At 42.1% G+C, this 20,722-nt stretch overlaps 7 protein-coding genes across 7 annotated transcripts; 3 read left to right on the forward strand and 4 right to left on the reverse strand.

Annotated features, from left to right (window-relative positions):
• Positions 1 to 169: 169 nt before the first annotated feature.
• On the reverse strand, positions 170 to 2,347 carry EAF01_007060 (uncharacterized protein; the record flags this gene model as incomplete). Its single annotated transcript, XM_038915314.1, has 4 exons — positions 170 to 1,108; positions 1,157 to 1,751; positions 1,803 to 2,066; positions 2,136 to 2,347. The coding sequence occupies 4 exons, from the start codon at positions 2,345 to 2,347 to the stop codon at positions 170 to 172; spliced, it is 2,010 nt and encodes a 669-aa protein (XP_038768952.1).
• A 1,685-nt stretch (positions 2,348 to 4,032) lies between these two features.
• EAF01_007061 (uncharacterized protein) lies at positions 4,033 to 4,826 on the forward strand (the record flags this gene model as incomplete). Its single annotated transcript, XM_038915315.1, has 2 exons — positions 4,033 to 4,411; positions 4,465 to 4,826. The coding sequence occupies 2 exons, from the start codon at positions 4,033 to 4,035 to the stop codon at positions 4,824 to 4,826; spliced, it is 741 nt and encodes a 246-aa protein (XP_038768953.1).
• Positions 4,827 to 5,239: 413 nt separating this feature from the next.
• EAF01_007062 (uncharacterized protein) lies at positions 5,240 to 7,738 on the forward strand (the record flags this gene model as incomplete). Its single annotated transcript, XM_038915316.1, has 4 exons — positions 5,240 to 5,330; positions 5,390 to 6,251; positions 6,307 to 6,792; positions 6,865 to 7,738. The coding sequence occupies 4 exons, from the start codon at positions 5,240 to 5,242 to the stop codon at positions 7,736 to 7,738; spliced, it is 2,313 nt and encodes a 770-aa protein (XP_038768954.1).
• Positions 7,739 to 9,163: 1,425 nt separating this feature from the next.
• On the reverse strand, positions 9,164 to 10,882 carry EAF01_007063 (uncharacterized protein; the record flags this gene model as incomplete). Its single annotated transcript, XM_038915317.1, has 4 exons — positions 9,164 to 9,393; positions 9,484 to 10,552; positions 10,602 to 10,817; positions 10,865 to 10,882. The coding sequence occupies 4 exons, from the start codon at positions 10,880 to 10,882 to the stop codon at positions 9,164 to 9,166; spliced, it is 1,533 nt and encodes a 510-aa protein (XP_038768955.1).
• A 2,355-nt stretch (positions 10,883 to 13,237) lies between these two features.
• EAF01_007064 (uncharacterized protein) lies at positions 13,238 to 14,005 on the reverse strand (the record flags this gene model as incomplete). Its single annotated transcript, XM_038915318.1, has 1 exon — positions 13,238 to 14,005. The coding sequence occupies one exon, from the start codon at positions 14,003 to 14,005 to the stop codon at positions 13,238 to 13,240; it is 768 nt and encodes a 255-aa protein (XP_038768956.1).
• Positions 14,006 to 15,342: 1,337 nt separating this feature from the next.
• On the reverse strand, positions 15,343 to 17,446 carry EAF01_007065 (uncharacterized protein; the record flags this gene model as incomplete). The annotated part of the gene is made up of 5 exons (XM_038915319.1): positions 15,343 to 15,779; positions 15,831 to 16,233; positions 16,286 to 16,491; positions 16,551 to 16,708; positions 16,764 to 17,446. 5 exons carry the CDS (start codon positions 17,444 to 17,446, stop codon positions 15,343 to 15,345), a joined length of 1,887 nt encoding a protein of 628 aa, XP_038768957.1.
• A 1,001-nt stretch (positions 17,447 to 18,447) lies between these two features.
• EAF01_007066 (uncharacterized protein) lies at positions 18,448 to 20,647 on the forward strand (the record flags this gene model as incomplete). Its single annotated transcript, XM_038915320.1, has 3 exons — positions 18,448 to 18,715; positions 18,885 to 19,494; positions 19,555 to 20,647. The coding sequence occupies 3 exons, from the start codon at positions 18,448 to 18,450 to the stop codon at positions 20,645 to 20,647; spliced, it is 1,971 nt and encodes a 656-aa protein (XP_038768958.1).
• Between the last annotated feature and the right edge of the window lie 75 nt (positions 20,648 to 20,722).

Below are 20,722 nucleotides of genomic sequence, written 5' to 3' on the forward strand. Positions count from 1 at the left end.
ATCAGATTATATTGCTACATAACCTCTTTCCCTAATTGATTGCTTCATCTTATATACATGAGTACACATAGATCGTATCATCTATATTATTAAACAAGCACATTACATTCCAACTCCCTTCATTCTCCACCCCTCCCCCAAATCCCCTCAGAGATCTTGATGAGTATTTCTAGGGCAACTCCATAAACAACTTCAACAACTTCGGATAATTTGGCGTTCCCAGTCCAGTCGCCGGATCCCAACCCTCTACCGCTGCGAATCCCTCCGTTCCACACCCAACATTCGTTCCATTAACGATATCATTCAACGCTTTTGGATTTTTATACAGCGTTGGGTTCACAAATCCAATTGGACCCTTGCCCTTTGCGAATCTCTCTTCATTGATCAAATTAAAGACCGATGCGAAGAGTGGAGATGCGAGACTGGAGCCATACCAATGCTCATCGACACCAGCAGTATACGCTCTGAATTCTGCACCGTTGGCGGCAATATCTGGGTAACCACGTCCGATACGATTGTAGAGACCCTTTGTTGTGTTGACGTCGACTTCGAATTCCGAGTAGTATGGATAAGTGAGTTTGGCTCTCTTGAAGTATTTTTCTACTGCGGATTTTTGGTAGGATGGGATGGGGAAGTAGTTGGAGAAACCGCCTGCACTGGTGAAGTTTGAGGCGCTACCACCGAGATCAACGTGCATGACGGATTCGGCATCGTTGACGGTTTGGTTGGCGTAGAGCATGGTTCCACCGACGGAAGTGATGTAGGGGCAGTTACCGGGGTATTGGGGGTTGAAGATTTTACCTTCGGGGCCGAGACATCCATTTGCGTTGCCATCGTCAGGGAAGGAAGCAACTCCATAATCACCGGATGCGGTAAGGATTGTGTGTCCTTGAAGACCGAGTTTCATGAATTCATTGCATTGACGTTTTGAATAGGAAATTGGGAGATCGGCTTCGGCTTGACCATATGATGCGGAGATGACCTTGGTAGGTTTGAATATTCCGCATTGGCGTGTTCCGTTGTATCCACCAGGTTGGGGATCAGGGTAAACGGGATCAATTGATGGGTCATCTCCGGTCTCGTCGTATGCACTGTAGCTGCAGTAGGACTAAACTAAGGTTAGAAATGGCTTCATTGTAGAAGTTGAACAACTTACTCCGTCAAGTGCATCAAGGAAGGTATTGAATAAATTGGTTGTTGCAACTTCTTGTGGCTCGTAGATTTGATCATCCACTTGGTAGAGGGTGACAGTCTGGGGATAGATAAGAGCAAACGCCATATCAATATCAATGTCAGACTCGCCTCCATTCAATGCGCTGTAGGCCGGTACGGAGAAATTTGCACCATCAATGAGCGCTGGAACGGGGTAAGTTCCTTGAGGGACCCAAGGAGCGTACTCTGCATAGAAGAGATCGAGATCCGACTTGGCAAAGTAATCTCCTTGCTCGTACAATCCGAGAGAGTTGCCTGAAGCATTCAAGGTGGCAGTAGGGATTTTGTACATGGCTTTGATACAAGTGGGTCTCATGTTCGAACCACAACCCTGAAGGTCGCTTGTAAGGTTGGCAGCTGAAGGTGGTGTCCACTCATAAGTTTGTGAAAGTGCATTGCCCTTTGCAAGACGATTCTTTCTCTTGGAAAGGTAAGGTGTGGATCTCTTCGTTTTCACGCTTCTCTTCTTGACTGGTGCAAGCTTGACGCCAGGTGTGATGTAATCAATATGTGGTACGAGATGTTCTGGAAGATGGTACCTGGAATAGGTTAGTAAGAAAATATTTCAAATCTATCATAAACAATCGTACTCATCACATCCAACTCGAACACTTGAACTAAATTTATGTTCGTGTTCGTGAAACTCGGCATTGAGTAAACGTTCGGCTTCTTCAACTGAAGCATCAAATGCTAACCACCCTTTGTTTTCGTAATGAGAGATTCGAGAATGATGAATTCCTGACGAAGCAAGCCAAGCTTTGACCGACTTGAGAGTTTCTCCTGGAGGAGCGAACTTGTCGTGGACTTCTTTTGTGGACCAATATTTGCCATAGTTTGCAGATTCTGGATCAGAACTAAAAGTTATCAGCACCAATTGATTCGATTGAGCTCTTTCCTCCAGGACAAATCAACAAGAGACTTACAGCTCCATGAGGTAGTCGTAACCATTTTCAAGATTGGTTTGTGTCAAGCCAATTCTCATTGGCACAATTGCACTTCCTTCCAATCGGGAGCCTTTCACCCAATCCGATGGTGGTGCATTTCGCTTTTCATGCACCACATGCTTGACTGAGGAGGGGGCAGCATTTACAATTGCTGCAATTGCAAGAGAGACAACAGATACTGGCACCAACATGTTGAAGGTCTGAAAGAGAAGACAGAAGCGTGAAGGGGATCATGGTGAAAGAAGTAGAACATGGCCCTTTTAACTTGTCCGGTGATCGACCATTTGGTCGTATAATTTTGAGGTGAAATCTAATTGTACATGATAACATGCAGTACCTCCTGCAGCTTCCCATGCTTGATATCGGATAAGAATGATAGTGATGGTCTCGTGTGTTGTACCGATGTCTAATCAGGAAGGTGGTAGAGTGGGGAAACATAGATCCCCATCTATGCTACCACCTCACCAAGAAATGGTTGGCAGCAATGATCTTATTATACCTAAACGAAAAAGCTTATCATATTGATGAAGACGGGATGCGGTCCTGCATTGAAGCTTTCCTGCAGTAGCTGGGCCAAGATGCTGGATAAGCTTTCAATCTCCGAAGCTTGATCTTTGCCAGTTACCGATATTAATTACATAATTCTTGGAAGGTGCAACGGCATTAGTACGATCAGGATATTCGTGATATGACCGCCCATCATAATCATGATGGCTGAGACAATCGAGCTTTGCGTAAAGCATCCCAAGTTTGAATATGACATCGAAAGGAGTACTGGGGGTCATTTCGAACCAAGCGAAAGGGCGTTTTCCCTCACCGAACGTAACCTTAGGTAGCTAGCTTCCTCTGAGAGCTACAATTCATTTGCGATAAGACTAGGGATTCAAATTTGATCGATTATTTTCCAGAATGCAAACCAGACTGTAAACAATCGAAACGAGTTTGTGATTATCCTACGAGTCCAAAATATCAACACTGTTTCGTCCGAAGAATAATAATACCAGAACGATTAACATGGTTTATCAGTGAGCAGATTATATCAATAAATGGATCACTTGAAAATACATTAAAATTAGACCTTTTTCAATATTCTTATTTTAATAATTAATTATTATTTTGAAAAAAGAAAAGAATTTTTAATAATAATAAAAAATTAGTTATTTATAAATTTAGTTTTTTTTATAAATATTTTTATTATATTTTAAAAAAAGTAGAAATTGTTATGATTTTCGTTATAAAAAAGTTATTTTTATAATAACTATTATAATAATTTAATTTTTTAATAAATAATTAGATTTTTATAATATTTATATAATTAAATTTCAATATTTTCAAATTTCTTTAAATTATATTATTATATAAAGAAAGTGTATAATTATATACAAACGAATTTTATGTATAAAATAAGGTGATTCATTTATTAATATGATTTGTTTACTGATAAATCACGTTATGTTGAGCTAAACGTTCTTGAGCCACAGCAACAGCCACAACCACGCCACACGCGAAGAAGAGGCGCTACCTACCCAGGTAGCACCTCCAGGGCTGGTCCACAGATCGTGTAGCGACTTGGGCGTATCATTTTCCTCTTTTCTAGCAAAGAAAGGTCTGGAGAGGGGGGATGTTTCTTGATTTCTGATATCTTGAAGCATCTGGATCATCTGATCATCTCCAAGAGATGCTCGAAAAGAGATCGCGAAAGTTGTGGAATTCCACCACGAATTCACCTCCTAAACACGGGTGGGAACGGAACAACAAAGACGTCGTGAGTCAATACTTCTCTTGTTAGATCCCACTACATATTAGGAATCTGTATAAAGTAAGTTTTCAACCTTTACTATCATAGACATAAAACCCTTCCAGAGAGAAGAACAAGATGTCTCTTTCCATACTCGCTGTTTCGAAATTGCTTGTGCCTGCCGCTGTTGTGGGGTTAGGTATCATTATATACCTTCAAGATCACCCATTGTCGGCCGCAAGGACGGCCACAATAACATCATACCAACACTTATCACCCTTATTTACCAGCAGTTCGCAATCATTTTCTTCGATAATAAATCCAAGAAACCATATCAGTGTTACAGCTTCATACAAAATTCGATTATCTAAAGCCGACATTCGAAATAGGATTGATGAAGAAATTTTAGCAACATTTACCCGCGGATTCTTCACAGGTTGGATTTTTACCCCCGAACGGTATCTCATAGCATCATTGCGATTCCTTGGTATGCAGTTTATACCTTGTGGATATTCAAGTCAGTATTGTTTGTAGTTTTCTATCAGGAATAATGCTCAAACGAAGACACAGAAATCTCTTCAGGACCAATATTGGAATTAGAGTCATTATCTGACAAAACACTACCCCCAAAAGGTTCTCTTCTGTTTGGCGGTAATTTTATGGTTCTGTTCACCAAGACCGGGGATGATAGACCCCGAGACTCTCCCAGTTGCGTTGAGATTGGATATGGAGATGACCGGAAAAAAAATTCAGGAATGCACAGGTTTGAACTCAATCATGAAAGAGATGGAGCGATGATTTGGTATTCCAGTGTGTCATGCAATCCAACCATTAACAAGAGACCATTTCCAGATTGGGTCTTTACATTTCATAGATGGTATGCAAGAACTTTGTTTAGGGATGGAATTGCAGCAGTATTGGCGACAGAATGAATTAGAGAGTATTAACTGCAAGTAGTACCTGACTTGCGGCAGAGGAAAGGGGCAACCCACCAGCACGTATCAATCTTGTAAATCTTATCAGATTCACGATGTGCCTACTGATTAGGCAGTCGCTATTCCAACCTATGCGGAATGCTTTCCTATCTTCACTCACCAAGCATGAAGCAAACTTCATTGCACGAAACAAGAATTTTGCAAGAGCGATCGTGTTCAGAACGATTGAGTTCTTATTTGTACAAAAGCTTCATCTCCCCATCATCTCATTCACAGGTCCTTTGTACAATTCTTATGACACCCTATATATACTGGATAGTAAAGTCATTATTACACATCTTTTACAAAATCACACAAACCCAACCTAAACATACTTCATCGCCCTCTCACAGAAAAAAATCGGAAAAAAAATGACAATTGCAACTTCAACCTCAACTACCCAGAAGGGTCTCGATATCTTTTGGGAGAACAAACTCTCATCTGATGAAACAATCACCAGACGTAAGCTTGATGTTATCCAATTCAAAAAACGTCATATCTTACTAATTGATCACTTTCAGCACCCAATGTTCTTCCCAAATATATGTACGAGCGTCTGATCGGTGAAAATAAACCACGCAGTATAGTCTCTGGATGTAGCGTCAATGTCTCATACGATGCAGCTGTGAATCAATGCGAAGCAAAGGTTGCAGCTATTGTAGCAGAATGCCAACGCAATAACACCAAATACAGTGACAACGAATTTAACCTCGATGATATGGAGTATTGCCTCAGATCTCTCACAGTCACAGAACTAGATACAGTGAGTGGAGGAGAACATACAAGACTAAGATCTTCGAAAAAGCCCACGACTACAAGGACAGTCATTACACGAGCAGAAACCTTCAATCTGACCGCGACTAAAGGGCGAGACCCTGCTTGTGCAAAGAGAATAAGTGAGATATTTGATGCCCCGACATTCTTCATTGGTCATGAAGCCCATGTACAAGATATACGACAAGGATCAGAAGGAGATTGTTGGTTCATATCTTCTCTGGCATGTCTCACTGTAGACGAAGCATTTCCACGACTTATCGACAAACTTTGCCCGAGAAAAGCACGAAACGAAAAAGTTGGAGTGTATGGATTTGTATTCTATCGCGATGGAGAATGGGTGTCAGAAATTGTTGACGATAAACTTTACCTTACCAATCCCGATTACGATGATTGCAATGATGATAGAAGATTGGTGTGGGATCGTTCTCATGGAAGACTTGACCCGGAAGCTTCTCGTGCAGACTATAGGAAGAATTTCCAAACCGGCTCGGATGCATTGTTTTTTGGTTCTTGTGCTGATCCAAACGAAACCTGGGTACCACTTATTGAGAAGGCATTTGCTAAAATCCATGGCGATTACGATTCGATTAGTGGGGGTTGGCCTGGGTGAGCTTTACTTTACTGCTCTCATTCCATAAATATGATACTGATCAATCATTAGGGAGGGTGTCGAAGATCTTACCGGTGGTGTCGCTACCCAATTTCTTACCGCTGACATACTTGATAAAGATTCATTTTGGACTGAGGGTCTTTTGAAAGTCGGCAAAGATTATATCTTTAATACTGGTACAAGGGATTACAATCATCCTGATCCTTATCAACTTGGAAGGCAAGGTATCGAAGACGACCATGCTTACTCTGTTCTTCGAGCGGTTGAATACCAAGGAAATCGTCTATGCCTCGTGAAGAATCCTTGGGGTGAGACTGAATGGAATGGCCCGTGGTCAGATGGGTCTAAAGAATGGACTCCAGAAGCACTTCATGCACTTAATCATAAGTTTGGGAATGAAGGTATCTTCTGGATGCCTTATGAGGATTTTCTTGATCGATATGATGAGATCTGGAGAACGAGAATATTCCATTGTGATTGGTTCAATTGGCACGTTGCCCAACACTGGACTACTGTCAATGTACCTTGGTCCGGAGAGTGAGTGATCCAATTGTTATGTTCTGTATTCTCTTCTGATTTTGCGTAATTGCCGCCTTACTGACTCTCTAGTTACAATGAAACCTCATTTCACTTCACCATTCCAGTCCCAGCCACAACAGTAATAGTTCTCTCACAACTTGACACTCGCTACTTCAGTGGTCTCACTGATCAACATACTTACTACCTCTCTTTTCAGCTCCATTCACCGGGCCAAAAATCTCACATAGCTCGCGGCTACTCTAGTGGTGATCGCTCCGCTACAACTGAACTTTTTCTCGAATCAGGTACTTACGAAGTTCATCTTCAAATAACCGGGTATCGCGATGATACACTTCCCAGGGTTGAAGATGTTGTCAAAGATAATTGGCTTGATAGAAGAGACAAACTGATCCAAATTGGTTTAAAGCATGACATGGCCTATGCTAAAGGTGTAATTCAGGAGGACTTTCCGAAGAAGAAAAAGAGAATATCCCTCGCTACGCCAATCAATCTTACCACGACTTCTACGCTTACACCTCCTCCAACTCCACTCCCAACTCCTGCTCTTCCCATTCCTAATGACGAAGCAGATATGACCAAAGACGCTTGGGATGCATCATGTGTTGTGGGTCTCAAAATCTACACAGATCAGACGATAGCATCGATTGGAATAGGAGAATTGGCGGGTGCAGTCAAGGTTGAGATTAGTCCAGATTTGGCAAAGAAGGGACAGGGTATCCGTAAGCTTTTCTCTACACTTGACGACATCTTTTCCAGTAACTTACGAAGAGTCAAGATCAAGACGAAAAAGAAAACTCTTCAGATTAAGTGGAAGTTCAAGGATAAGGGGTGGAAGGAGGAGATACTGTTGGGTAGTGGAAGAAGAGGTTTGTGGGATGGAAAGGTGGGCGCAGCGAGGCAGAGGAAGAAAGAAAAGAAAAGGGAGAAAAGGTGGAAGATGTAAAGAGACTCGAGGGAGTAAATTGATTGGGAGGGATCCTACTTCTCTCCTTGAGCTGGTAAAAAGGTTGAATATTCCTATAGCAGATTTCGTAAGTGTCATCACAAATATAATAACATCGAACCTCAGCAATGATCTGAAGAATCCACTTTCCCGAAATCGATCCGTGGCCGACAGCAAGATTTATCACCAAAATCCCATCAACACCAACAACTTGACATACTTTCCATGTGAGTTAGCACAGAATGATTGAATATTTGACGTCAAAAGACTCATTTTCAAACCGATTCCATAGTATGTGCAGACTTTTCACCATTTATACCCACTATCTTACCGAAAGTTTGGGAGACCAGCTCGTCCCGACGTGATCGGGTCTTCTAATAAATCTCCAGAATTACTAGGTACCATGGTGTATGTCTTTAAATAGTTGCAACCTGGTGTTGGAAACTGATTTTGGTAAGTTATATGATGTATAAAATATATAAAAGGAGGGAAATTTCAGTCATTTGTATTTGATTTCATATCTATCACATTGCGTTCCACATACACTATATTCAATATCGATATCTCATTTTCATATATATATACTCAACAATTGAGGTTGGTTAAATAAAGAGTACAGTATTCGAACGTCTTATCAATTGCACCACTTCATATTCACAATGGCACCTTCCAAGAGACAAGGAGATGAAATCTCCTGTCCCATCCAGCGCGCACACGGATTCTCATCCCAATCTCGAGGTTCTGCTCTCATCGTAAAAATTGTGAAGAAATCGTCGGGGAGAGTATCTGGGCCAGTAAAATCCAACTCGGGAAGAAGAGCGGCAGCATCTATAGAATCATCTACAGCGTCATCTAGAGCTAGTAGATCGTTGAATGAAGGGAAGAAGAGACACGGAAAGGATAAGGTTAAATCAGATCCGTATGATGCGGATAATGAATTAGAAGGAAGGTGAGATTATTGGCAGGATGGAATGAATAGGGTAGGTGAGTGTGGGGATTTGGTGTGTGTGGTCCTGAGTGGTTTTAGTGGAATGGTTGTCATACATAATATCAAAGACAGTTTTTTGATATCATTCAAGGTGGTTATTGATGTATGCTGTGAGATTTGTGCCATAATTTCGATGTTTTCTTATTTTCTAAATGACCGAATACTCATATTGGTGGACTGGGAGAAGCTACTACTCCTTCAATTGGTGGCGGTTAGTTGGTGTATGGACGGTGAGCTTTTCGGGAAGAGGGGGATTTGAATGGGCCAGAGATGATAGTTATGATTACAATTTAATTTTTGTATAATGATATACTGAATCAATCGAAGAGATATAATATAAATTCATAGCCTAAATAATGACCATTACTCCTATCCATCTCATTTAACACGGACCCTAGCATTAACAATTTCAAAGTCCATGATATCATTTATTTCTCTTACACTTTCTCCGCAGTAGGATCCAAATGTCTCAATGCACTTCCTGCTAAATACAAACTTCCCGTGACTAAACATTCCATAGCATGATTTTGATAGCCGATCTTTGTGGCTAGATCTATTGCGGCTGCATTGTTGGGTTCGAGGAGAATACTGGAGTTTGGAGAGAGTTTCTGCCATGTTTGGGCGTAAGAACGCATGGCAGAGATGTCTGAGTCTGTGATTTTTGAGGCTGGGGGTGGGGTTTGTTAGTGTTGGTTGGATTTGAGAGAGTTAATAGAGTGTAAGAGGATAGGAAGCGATGAGGAAGAGGGATACTTACTATCATCCCAATCAGTTGTGAAAATGACATGTTTAACCTTACATCTATGCCTATCCAACGCTTTTGCAAGACTCTCTACCACTTTCTCACCATCTCCTCTTGCCCGGTGTCCAAAAACAACGACCTTTGGATTTCCCTTCTCCTCACAATTAAAAACTGTTTGTTTCAACCTTCTGATTGCATACGAGAAAGGAGAAAGCGTTGCTTCTTCACAAACACTCATAGCAAACCATTCTGCAGCTTTGGGGATCGTTTGAAAATGATGCGCTCCATCAAGAAACCAGGAGTTTTGTCCTACTTCTAATCTTTGGAATCGCCCCGGCCAGAAAAATCGATCGAGTCCGATGAATATGTCTTCTGAGGAGAGGGGTGGATACTTTTCGCTATAGAGGGATAGAAGATATGCATCTGTGAGCGCAAGGGCAAGGGAGCATTCAGACCTTTTGATGCCGGTTTTGAGTGCATGGGCGGTGATAGGAAGACGTTGATCTTCGGTCACAAAGTTCAACGGAGCGCCTTTCTCATTAGCACGTGTCTCGAGAACTTTTGCTATCTCAGGGCCTTGAGGGATGGAAAATGCAGGAGCGTCAATTTTCATAATGCCTCCTGCATGCCAAGCTAGATCTTCAGAAGAAGGGACCCCTTCTTCAATATAATCTGCGTTGATTTGCGCGATACCCACAGCTGTTGGCTTGACAAAATTTGTAGCGTCGGTTTCTCCTCCACAATGAGTTTCCATAATGACTACATCAACATCTTCACCCATAAATGTATAGATAGCGACTAACAATCTCAATTGCATGAAATCTGGCATCATCGTTTCAGCAAATTTGCTGGAAAGAATTTCCCATACTTGGAAGAAATATCTAGCAAATTTATCCTCTGATACTGGTTTTGCGTTGATCTTGATTGGCTCACGGATGTTGGGAGAGTAGGGATTAGTGTAGAGACCGATTTTTCTCAATACACCTGTCCTGGAAGCGTAAGATGAGAGGAAGGATTTTACGAACATGCATGTAGATGCTTTGCCTTTTGTTCCCGCAATGTGGATTACGTTGAATTCTCTGTGCTGTAGGGATAATCAGAAGATATTTTCAGTATCAGAAGAGATTACTCACAGTATATTCAAGTGCATCAAGCCACTCATTCATACTATCATTGCCGGGTTTGGCTGGATTATCTCCTAGTGTACTGAATCTGTTATTCTTTGGCTCCGTGGAAGAATCTTCTCCATCACTACTACCACAACCTGTTCTCCTAAGTAATTGAGAGGCTCTACTACGTCTGTTGGGCTTAATATGGTCTTTTCTGCTTTCTAGTAGTGTAATAGCATTCTGGTCATCGTTAGTATATCTTGTGATATTATAAATAGGGAACCTACTTGGTACGATCGCTCCATTTTGCCCTGATTTCTTTTCTTGCGTTAGTTATAGTAACTGAACAGAAGTGAAAAGCCAAGCAAAAGACAGAGTTCGATCAAATGTAGTGTCTTATCCCAACACATGATGTCGGTTTAAGTTTTGTTGGGACAGGCCGCACTTTCTACATTGGCAAGGAAGGCAATGTTACTGGCAAGGTCATTGTTGACTATATCATACCACTACAGACCGTGAGGATTCCATGATTGGTCTTAGAGGGTCGTTTTAATGGTGCGGCGAAGTGAAATGAGTAACATATGGCTGCCAGGAGTAGGAGAAATAAACGCCTAGGCGTGTAGGATTGTTGGTGAACACACAATGAGGTCTGTTATCCGGCGAGCCTGGGTCGAGGCCCAAACATCACTGCCCTATACGAAGCCCGACGATTCTTGCAGGGTAAAATTTGTAACTATCAGCCGCGACTGAATCAATTAATGTTCAATGGGATAGAGATTCATCATTCTGGATTGTAATGCAACAGATCTCTTAAACAAAATGCATGCACGTTCCTCTCAGCCCTGTAAGGTTCCGCGAGCGTACCTAAACGAATCATGGACACCCTAACTTTCTAGCGTGTGTTGGGGATTAGTAAGCAACGGAAACCAATTCGGCCCATGCTCAAACGCAAACTTCACTTCACCTCATAACACGACGATACAGATTGATCGTTCCAAACCTCGGGACGATATATAGTCAGGACAAAGTCTGTTGGATTTTTCTGCGTCCTTCATTAAAAAATTCTAAGACATTTGAGGTGCTTTAGATCTCACTCATCAAGTACATTCACCAAATCTCTAAGCCCCTCTTTCTCCTCAAGTCAGAGCATGATAGATGAAGTTACAATATTTGAATCACGAGCTCCATTTTATTGAGAATATTCCACATAAGTTCTTCAATCCATTCGGCGAAGCTCTTTCTGACAAACTCCATGACAAAACTCGCCATCCTATTAACATTCACAGCCTGTATCTCTAGCCAGCACTGTACGCATCTATCTAGTGCCAATACCACTTCGTACTGAGCTCTTCTCTAATCCGACGATCTATTCCATAATTCCCATTTCGTATCACAAGATTCTTGGATAGTGGCTGTCAACAAGGGACCATGACTCGTCTACCTTCACATTCTTGCATCCGGTAATCCGCGACAAAGATTTCAAGAACTCTTTACAAATCATCAAAAATGCTAGCCCTCATCTTACGGGTCTTTGAAGAGGTACAAATTGAGTTTGTTGTGTTCCTGGATATACCTCCAAGTTCCTGGTTCGGGATCGCATCATATCCCAGGAAAGTACCCATTGCCAAAGCCCAACGGAAAACAAGTAGGATTGATGGTAAGTTCTTTGCCTTACGAGGAGCTTCCAAGAGCGATCACATGTAGAGTTGTGACACCCGAAACATGAAGGCTGGAAGCCAAGACTGGATGACCACTTGATCTCTGTCCTTGAACAGGTAATTCGTCTGTAACTGCGATATCCTGAGGGGTTTCTGAGGAAAATGTGAAATCGTATTTGGGAAGTGTTTCTTTGGCATCACTGCAGCAATGATCTTCGAAAACCTGCCTGGTTTCTAAAGCTTTCATTTCATAAGCCACCAAACAAGATATATAAGCTGCTACAGATCAGATCATGGACACAGTCCGTTACTAACATAGATATCGTTGATCAATTCTTACAAGTTTCCAGCTTGTATCAATGAAACACTCAAATCGTGTTACCCCAGTATTCAACTTGAATCTTGGAATATAGGAAAGCAGAGTGCAATCCAACCCCAGAATCAGTCTTCTTTTATACAATAACGCGATTTATGTAACCTCAAGAGGTGAAACACAGCATGCTGTACGCGGGGTGAAAGCACAAATGACATTTACATGTCGGAAGTAAAAGAATGGTTTTACAGGTCATACAATACACGACAACTTTGAGGCACTTTCAAACTTGAAACGACAATATCATCGAAATTCTGACGATCCGTACTTGGGTATCATTAATCAAATCCTAGTTGAGAGAAATTCCTCAGCTCCCATCATCGAGATCGAAGTTCATAGTGGTACAAGAGCATTCTATGTCAACTTCTGTTAGAAGGGCGCTATAACAATGACTTGATGCCAGAAACAATTCCCTCGTCGAAAATCCTCCTAAGCCACCACATCCTTCGATGATAGGACAGGTATTGAATATCTGGTATATCAAAATATCAAACAGTTGTATTAAACAAAACCTATTCAGACGCCACCAAGGCACAAGAAACTGTGTCTTGATATCCACTAAATTGGGTCATTCCCAGACTGCTACCTAGAAGGTACCAAGCACAATAACCAACACACCCGCTGTTCGTTCATTCCTCTTCCGATTCTTCTGCTTCTTCTCGGATTTCGTAATTTGCAATCAATATGCAAATTCGAGACTCCGCATATGAATGTGCTCTTCTAGTTGCCTCCTCCTTATCTGCGCCCTGCTTCATAGCATCGTTGATTCGTGTCTTGATGACTTCCTTGGTACCCGCCCTACGCGCAAGCGCATTATAATACAACTGATTTCGATCTAGATGATAACCCTTATACTCCAAAGTCTCGGGACATACAACCGTAGGGATTTCAGCTGACACTGGCGCTCCAGATTTGCGAATCTGCCACTTCAAGTATCCTGTCGGCGTGTGCGAGGAGGCACTAGTAGAAGGATATTGTACCACTGTCGGCTCGAAGCAACCATTCTTGACCTTCAATTTGACAATCAGTTTGGGCTTAGAATTCGTCGCTAGAGATGCCCTAGCTCTTGTGGATCGGATCTTTGGTGGAGGCAATTGTAAGTCGCCCGAAGTGGGTAAGTCATCAGCCCTACGGAATTCAGTCGCTCGAGCATGTTGAACAAGGTTTAAAATAGCTTTGGAGATTTGTGCGGCATTGGTACGAAGGTTCGCATGAAGTTGTAATTCTTTTTGAAATCGATATTCCAAGACTTCAAGTGTGTGTCCTTCACCTCTCAACGCGTTGAATCGCTCCTCCGCCGAACGATGGATTTTCGCAAAACGTGCTAGCAGAAAGGTTAGTATTTCTGTTGTTAAATCCTTCTTTCCTCCCAATCTGGACGGTGGTTTACCAGCCATTGTGTAGTAACACTATTGCTTATTGGTTGACCAGTATAGAATGAAATGAGGTTATATAGGGAAGCGTTATCTTCGAGGTAATTGATCTGGCTGAGGATATCAAACAATGGAGACAGTAACTCCTAGTACTTGTCGGTATAGGTTTCAAAAGTATGCGACTGGTAACCCCGAGTATCTTCTCAAATCAACAAGAAGATGTTATATCTTGATAGTGGTATGTCTGTTCGTATGTTCGCGAGCCCTCGTTCTCTTTATGTAACTCGTTATGCCATTGAAAAAATGGAGGAAAGTCAGTCGCAAAAGTCTTGCGCTTTATACACATTTAGCAGCCGTATCCTTATCGTGATTCAATAACAAAGTGTCAATTGGCAGAGAATGGCCGTAGAAAAATGGCGTGAATACGCCGCCCATACCATCCATTTTTTGCTTCATTCACTTTTAAAAGATGGTTCGGCCAATTTGAATGGACTGTGATGGCAACTGCAGTCAGAAGCGTGTCTCGAGTGAATATTTGACTTTCGAGTGAAGCACGAAGAGATGCATATCTGGGATATCGAACTCGACCCTTCAGACGATAGTTTATCAAAAGTTTTGGACGGTCTTGGACGAGATTTGAGATGTCAAAGAACCAATCTCGAATACTTGGGATCATGTTGATGGCTGGAAAGTTCCACTCTAAGGGAGATTTGCCTCATAAGCCAATGGCCATGACGTTCCCTGAGTGCTTCCTTCATGATGAATATTCACAAATGCAACATAAACATGGAATATCAGAGTCGCGCTCATTATTGCTATACTTTCAATACTGTGTGGCAGTTAATATGGCGGCTAATTTTTCGAACCTTGAGATCTGTGAATATGAATTTGAATGCACCATTTGAATACTTATGAGGCCGAGCTAGATAAGCATGAACACCAGACTTCATAATAACGAGCAGTGCTCGGATATCGGTAGTTAGTGGGCCACAACAGCATCAGAGGACTGAAAAGCACCTGCAGCACATACACGTCGCTTGGGGGCGTATTGGAAACACGGATCCTGACTTTACAACAGCAGCGGGGTGAACCAAAATTAATATACGATCAAGTAAGTCGACTAGCGTAATCAATAATCTAAGAATAGACGGAAATCCTTCTATAGTGTAGATCCTGTATTTTATCTACTTTCTTCTGAGTTTCTAGACATCCTATTCGCTTGATTCGCTCCAGAAATCTTTCTATGAGTTCCAAACAGCCAGCTATTTTCGAACGAATCCAGGATATTCCTTTTCACCTACAATTCAAATACTTATATCATACCCGGCTCCCCACACTTTCCCCTATCATTAATTTAACCCTCACAACTTATCCGCTTCCCCCCAATACCACGTATCATCGCCTCCTATCTCACTTTCCTTTGCCGAAAATCCATTTCCCAGGTATTTAAACCTGTTCTCTCTCCCATTTTTCTTTCTTATCCATTCGAAATCCTCCCACCGAGGCGCCTCCAACATATGAAAAAAATGCGCCTGACTTCCTGGATGCAGCGCCAAAACCGGTCCCTCACTTCTTCCATTGCGATACCAGCTTCTGACTCCTTTATCTGCCCATACTGTACGGGGCATAAATTGCGCTATATGCTCTGCATAGTCTTTTACTGCTGCGGGCAAAGGTCTAAAGGAAGAAATCGACTGCAGTTGACATTTCTGGATGAATTTTAAAGCGAAGACGCTGAGCTGCTCTGTTATTATGGGAATGGCTCCGTGTGCTAATGGACCGTTGGGACCGAGGAATGCTGGCATGTGTTAGTTTGTGGGGAAGATGGGAATAAGTGAGGAGAATTAACTGATGTAATTTGGCATTCCCAGAACCATACATGACATATACGCCTGACCCGGATTATCCCTCCACAAATCCTGCATGTTTCCGTTCTCTCCGATAATCGGAAAACGTGGAACGAAAGAACAATTGAAACCAGTAGCACAAACTATTGCATCGACTTCTATGATTTCACCATTTGTAAGCTTGATGCCGTTAGGTTGTATTTCTTCGATGCCGGATGTGATGACGTCGACATTTGGTTGTGTTAGAGCTTTTAGATAGCCAACACCGGGTGTGACTCTTCTGCATCCGACAGGGAAATCGGGAAGTAGGACCTCGATGAGATGTTTGTCGTAGTTGAGGGCTTCGGTCATGTAGAAAGAGATGACGCGTTTGGCTTCTAGTGCTTCGGGACTACCTCTCAGGATCTATGGTTTGGGTTAGCGTCTATTTCATGTATACCTTGAGGAGGACACACACTGTCTTGAATCTTTTATTGGAAAATGATTCAATAGCCTTAAGGAACTTTGTGTATTTGATTGGGTCCTCTCGAAATCTCTGGATTTGTTTCTCGGAGAACTTGTGCGCTTCATCTAGCTCGTACTGATCCATGATATGAGACACTGATGTGCTGTTTGGAGAAATCCAAGTCTTTGTCCTAACAAAGTGGAAAAGCTTTGTGACTTCTAAATGGTGGTCAGAAGCTGGCTACAATATCTTCTATATCATTATCGGGTGACTTTACCTGGTTGCAGAACTGGCACAATCTGAACACCAGACGCACCATTTCCAATCACAGCCACTCTCTTATCTTTCAGATCTGCATCCCTTTGCCACTTTGCAGAATGGACAAGATCTCCTTTGAAAGAGTGTAAACCCTTGATATCTGGCCACTTCCAATTGCTATTCCTCATTAGCCAAGTTTTGAGCACTCAAAGAACAGCCCGCCCAAACTTACTTAAACATCCCCCCCGAATTAAGCAAAAAATGACAACGATCTTCAAAAACCACCCCAGTAACCTGATTTTCAATCTTCAAGACCCATTCTGCAGATCCCTCATCCCATTGCGCATGAATGATTTTATGAGACAACCTGATACGATCTTTCAGATCATACTTGCTACACACATCTTGTAGATAATCCTGTATTTCGCTCGCTGGTGCAAAAAGCGAGCTCCAGCCAGGTTTTGGTGTGTGAGAAAATTGATAATTGTGGGAAGGATCGTCGGAGGCACATCCGGGGTAACAATTTTCATACCATGTACCACCCACTTCTGGATTTTTGTCATAAACTACATGTTCGATGTTGACGCTGTGTCGCTTGAGAGCTCGAGCCATGTTGATACCGCTTACGCCTGCTCCGATGCTTATGACCTTTACCGAACGCATGGTTCCCAGGGGGTGTTCTTTTGCGATATCGGAGGATTTATCTTTTTCATTGTGATAGTTTTTAGATTGGATATCTGTTTGAAGAGGGTTGGGTTTAGGAATGCTATGGGTAGTTAAACTTCTTCTGGGATTTCCCAGAAACTGTTGCTTATTGTGAAAGCCACGAGGGTAGTTCTGAAGCGAGGCTGCTGCACATCGAACGGGTAAATGAGCGACATGGTATTGTCGAAGGGGCAAGATAAGTTTAAACATATTCGACAGTATTCAAACCAGTGGCATAATTTGGAGCTAGATGCTGCCAGAAAGCATGGCATGAAGTATTTATATAGACTACCCAGAAAAACGACCGACGGCACCGTCGCTAAATTAAGTAATATACAAAAATGGAGAGAATGGCGCTCGGAAAGAAATGAACTTTTCATTCACAGACGAAAGCGAATGTAGAGCCAATCTGATTCCAACACAGAATTGAACTTAAAAGGGGATCATCTGGTAAGCGTCTGCCCTACCTCTCTCCAACATCCAAACAAGGTGAATAGAGGACGATTAAGAGCCTTTTGATTAAGGACTGTGCATGGAATAGTCAATGTTTCGAGACAGCCCCGAGACCATGGTTCCGAAATTTCTGGGGAACATATACTGTAACCCGAAAGAAATGAGACAAGGCTAAATTTGACCATGATCCATAATAAACTGACATAAAGTGGACGAAAATGAAGCAGATTGTCAAATCTGTTCATGAGGGAAAGTCGAGGCAGTGATCACAGTATGAACAGCTCGTGACTCCACAAACTATCTGATATGAGGATATATGATGTGATGTATGATACCAGCGCCTAAAGCATGGGAAAGTGGGATGTATTTTAGATTGTAACTCTGAAGTATGTCATTGTTTGCTTGTTCCTGATACACGATGATGGATTATTGACATAAATGTGTTACCATATCGACTGATCGATTGTACAACTCCCATCCTTGGCAAAGATTCCCGCCTCCAGCGTACTTTAATCTTGTATGACCATTCTAGTAATGGGGTACGATGATTGTCATCGAGATCTAATTGAGATGCAATGTAATAAGAGTAGATGATAACGCTTGACGTTGGCTATCAACCATTGAATCATATCTATATATTTGAATGTATGCAAGCGGCTTTGTAATACAAGAGTGTTTATCTCTGATTGATTCAACCTCATACTGTTGACCATTCACTACCCCAACATTAAACTTTGAGCCTTAATCCCTTAACAATTATGTCTACAAGAGTAAACTCAGGCTTGGATCTCTATCAAGATTCACGGTATGCTGTTTTGCAAAGAATGATGAGTCTCAAACTTTCTGATCTTTTCGCAAGTCTTGTCGCGACAACTAGGCAACAAATTTCTGATACTGCATATTTGAATTCATACAACTCATCTGGTAATAAATTACCGCAAAGTTCTGACGTTGTTGTTGTCGGTGGAGGAATCCATGCTTTGATATATGCAATTCACGCAAAGAGTTTAGAGCTCCAAAATGGAAGTAAGTTTCATCCGCTATTATTATCTCCACGCGTAGGATATTCAGCAGACAAGTCTTGAAGATTCAATCTTTTGGAAATCTTTACGCCAATATAATGAAGGTGTCCAAGGGATAGAAATCATTCATCGACCACCATTGGTTCTCATGCACTTGCTAATTTATGTTGCAGAAGGAAATCCCACAACCCTGACTATTCTAGAAAAGTCACCCAGTCCAACCTACAAGATCGGCGAATCAACATTGACGGTGTTTGGACTTTGGCTTAAGACTGTTGGGATTGAAGCCCCAATGCTTTCAAGACTGTTTGGACCAAAAGATGGCTTGGCGTTTTTCTACTTTTCATCTGAAGGCGATCCAGAGGAGTACACACAGTTTGTGGCCAACGGACCTGCTGCAGATTTTGTACCAACACTTCAAGTCGAGAGAAAGATTAGCGAGCTGATGCTTACACTCTATGCACAACGCCTTGGAATAACGGTTCTTCATGGGAGAGAGGTTATCATTGACAAAAAATCCACGGTGATGAACGGAAGTCATGGAATGTCTCTTCAAGTACGAGACTCTGAGAAAATGGTAGAAGAATCTGTGGATGCGAAGCTGGCAGTTGATGCTACAGGTAGATTCCATCGTTTCATCTCGAAAGAGGCGCGTATTGAACGTGTAGAAGGGTTCAATACGAATGCATACTGGGCGTACTTTGAACAACTAGGAGACGAGTCTGATATTCCGTTGAAAAATTATGAGAGTGTCAACACAAATCATATATGTCTGCCTGAAGGGTAATTTCCAGTTTTCTTTCGACATTCGTTTGAACAACACAAGCTAATAGAATCTTTTAGATGGGCCTGGGTCATTAGACTTCCTTCATGGGAAGGTAGCTCTATCCCTAACCTTACCGCCATGATCAATTATCTGTTGGATCTTAATGCAGCCAAAGCACCAGCAGACTCCTACCCTCCAGTCACTGAATTAGTTGCGAGATTCCAAGTCAAATTTCGTTGGGTTGTTAGCGTTGGATTTGCACTTCGTTCCGATGTCGTTTACCCAGAGAATCTTTCCACCTTCGGAAGTAGTGAAGCGGAACAGAAGTTTAATTGGATTGTTTCTCGATACCAGAAAGTTACCCAATTAATGGAAAAGCACAAACTTATCGAGGATCTCTATGGCCCAGGAACTACATGGTTCGTACGCAAGAATCTGGCATTCCGTGCCCCACGGGTTACCGGAAACAATTGGCTGGCCATTGGCGATGCAACTGGTTTTACCAATCCACTATACTCCCCGGGCATCAACGCGAACATGGGCACTAGTATTTATGCCGCTGAAATGACGAAGGACTATCTCTCAAGGAAAGACTCATCCGCCAAAAAAGATCTATTCCAGAAGTACGAAGACTTTTGCAAAGACCGTGTTCCCAACAATCAACGCATGAACGTCTTCAACTACATGTGCATGCGATCTCCGCAGACCGGACCAATAGGACCTATCTGGCAATACTTGTGTGGAACCGGAAATGAGAAGTTCCAAAACGCCGAGAAATTGAATCTGCAAAATGTACATGAGTTGCTCACAACGTGGGATTGGGGTTCCAATAAAGAGGAATACATTACTTTCAGCAAACTGGTCATTGAGATGCTGGATGGATCTCCGCATGCTAAGCTCTCCCAGGAAACTATTGATGAGGTCAAGGAGCTTTCTGCTGAGCATTTGAAGAGAACCATGGCAAGTAGCAAATACAAGGGAAGATGGGCGGGATTATTGCGCTGGTACGATGATGATCTCAACTTTGTAGCAGACAAGATTGACAGAGATGTATTGGCTAGAAGATGTGTATCATGTGGGGAATGGAAAATGTTGAGACCAGATTGCAGGAAATGTGTGTATTGTGGTTGGGAGCATACCGTTGAGGAAAGTACGAAGGTTCTGTATTGAAATGATGGATACCCAAACTGATTCGATAGGATGAATGTAAATAGAGGCAAAGCAGAGGAAGATTTGAGATTTGGT

The sequence above is a fragment of the Botrytis porri genome, assembly GCF_014898465.1.
Source record: "Botrytis porri strain MUCL 3234 chromosome Unknown BPOR_009, whole genome shotgun sequence".
In the NCBI taxonomy this organism is placed as follows: domain Eukaryota; kingdom Fungi; phylum Ascomycota; class Leotiomycetes; order Helotiales; family Sclerotiniaceae; genus Botrytis; species Botrytis porri.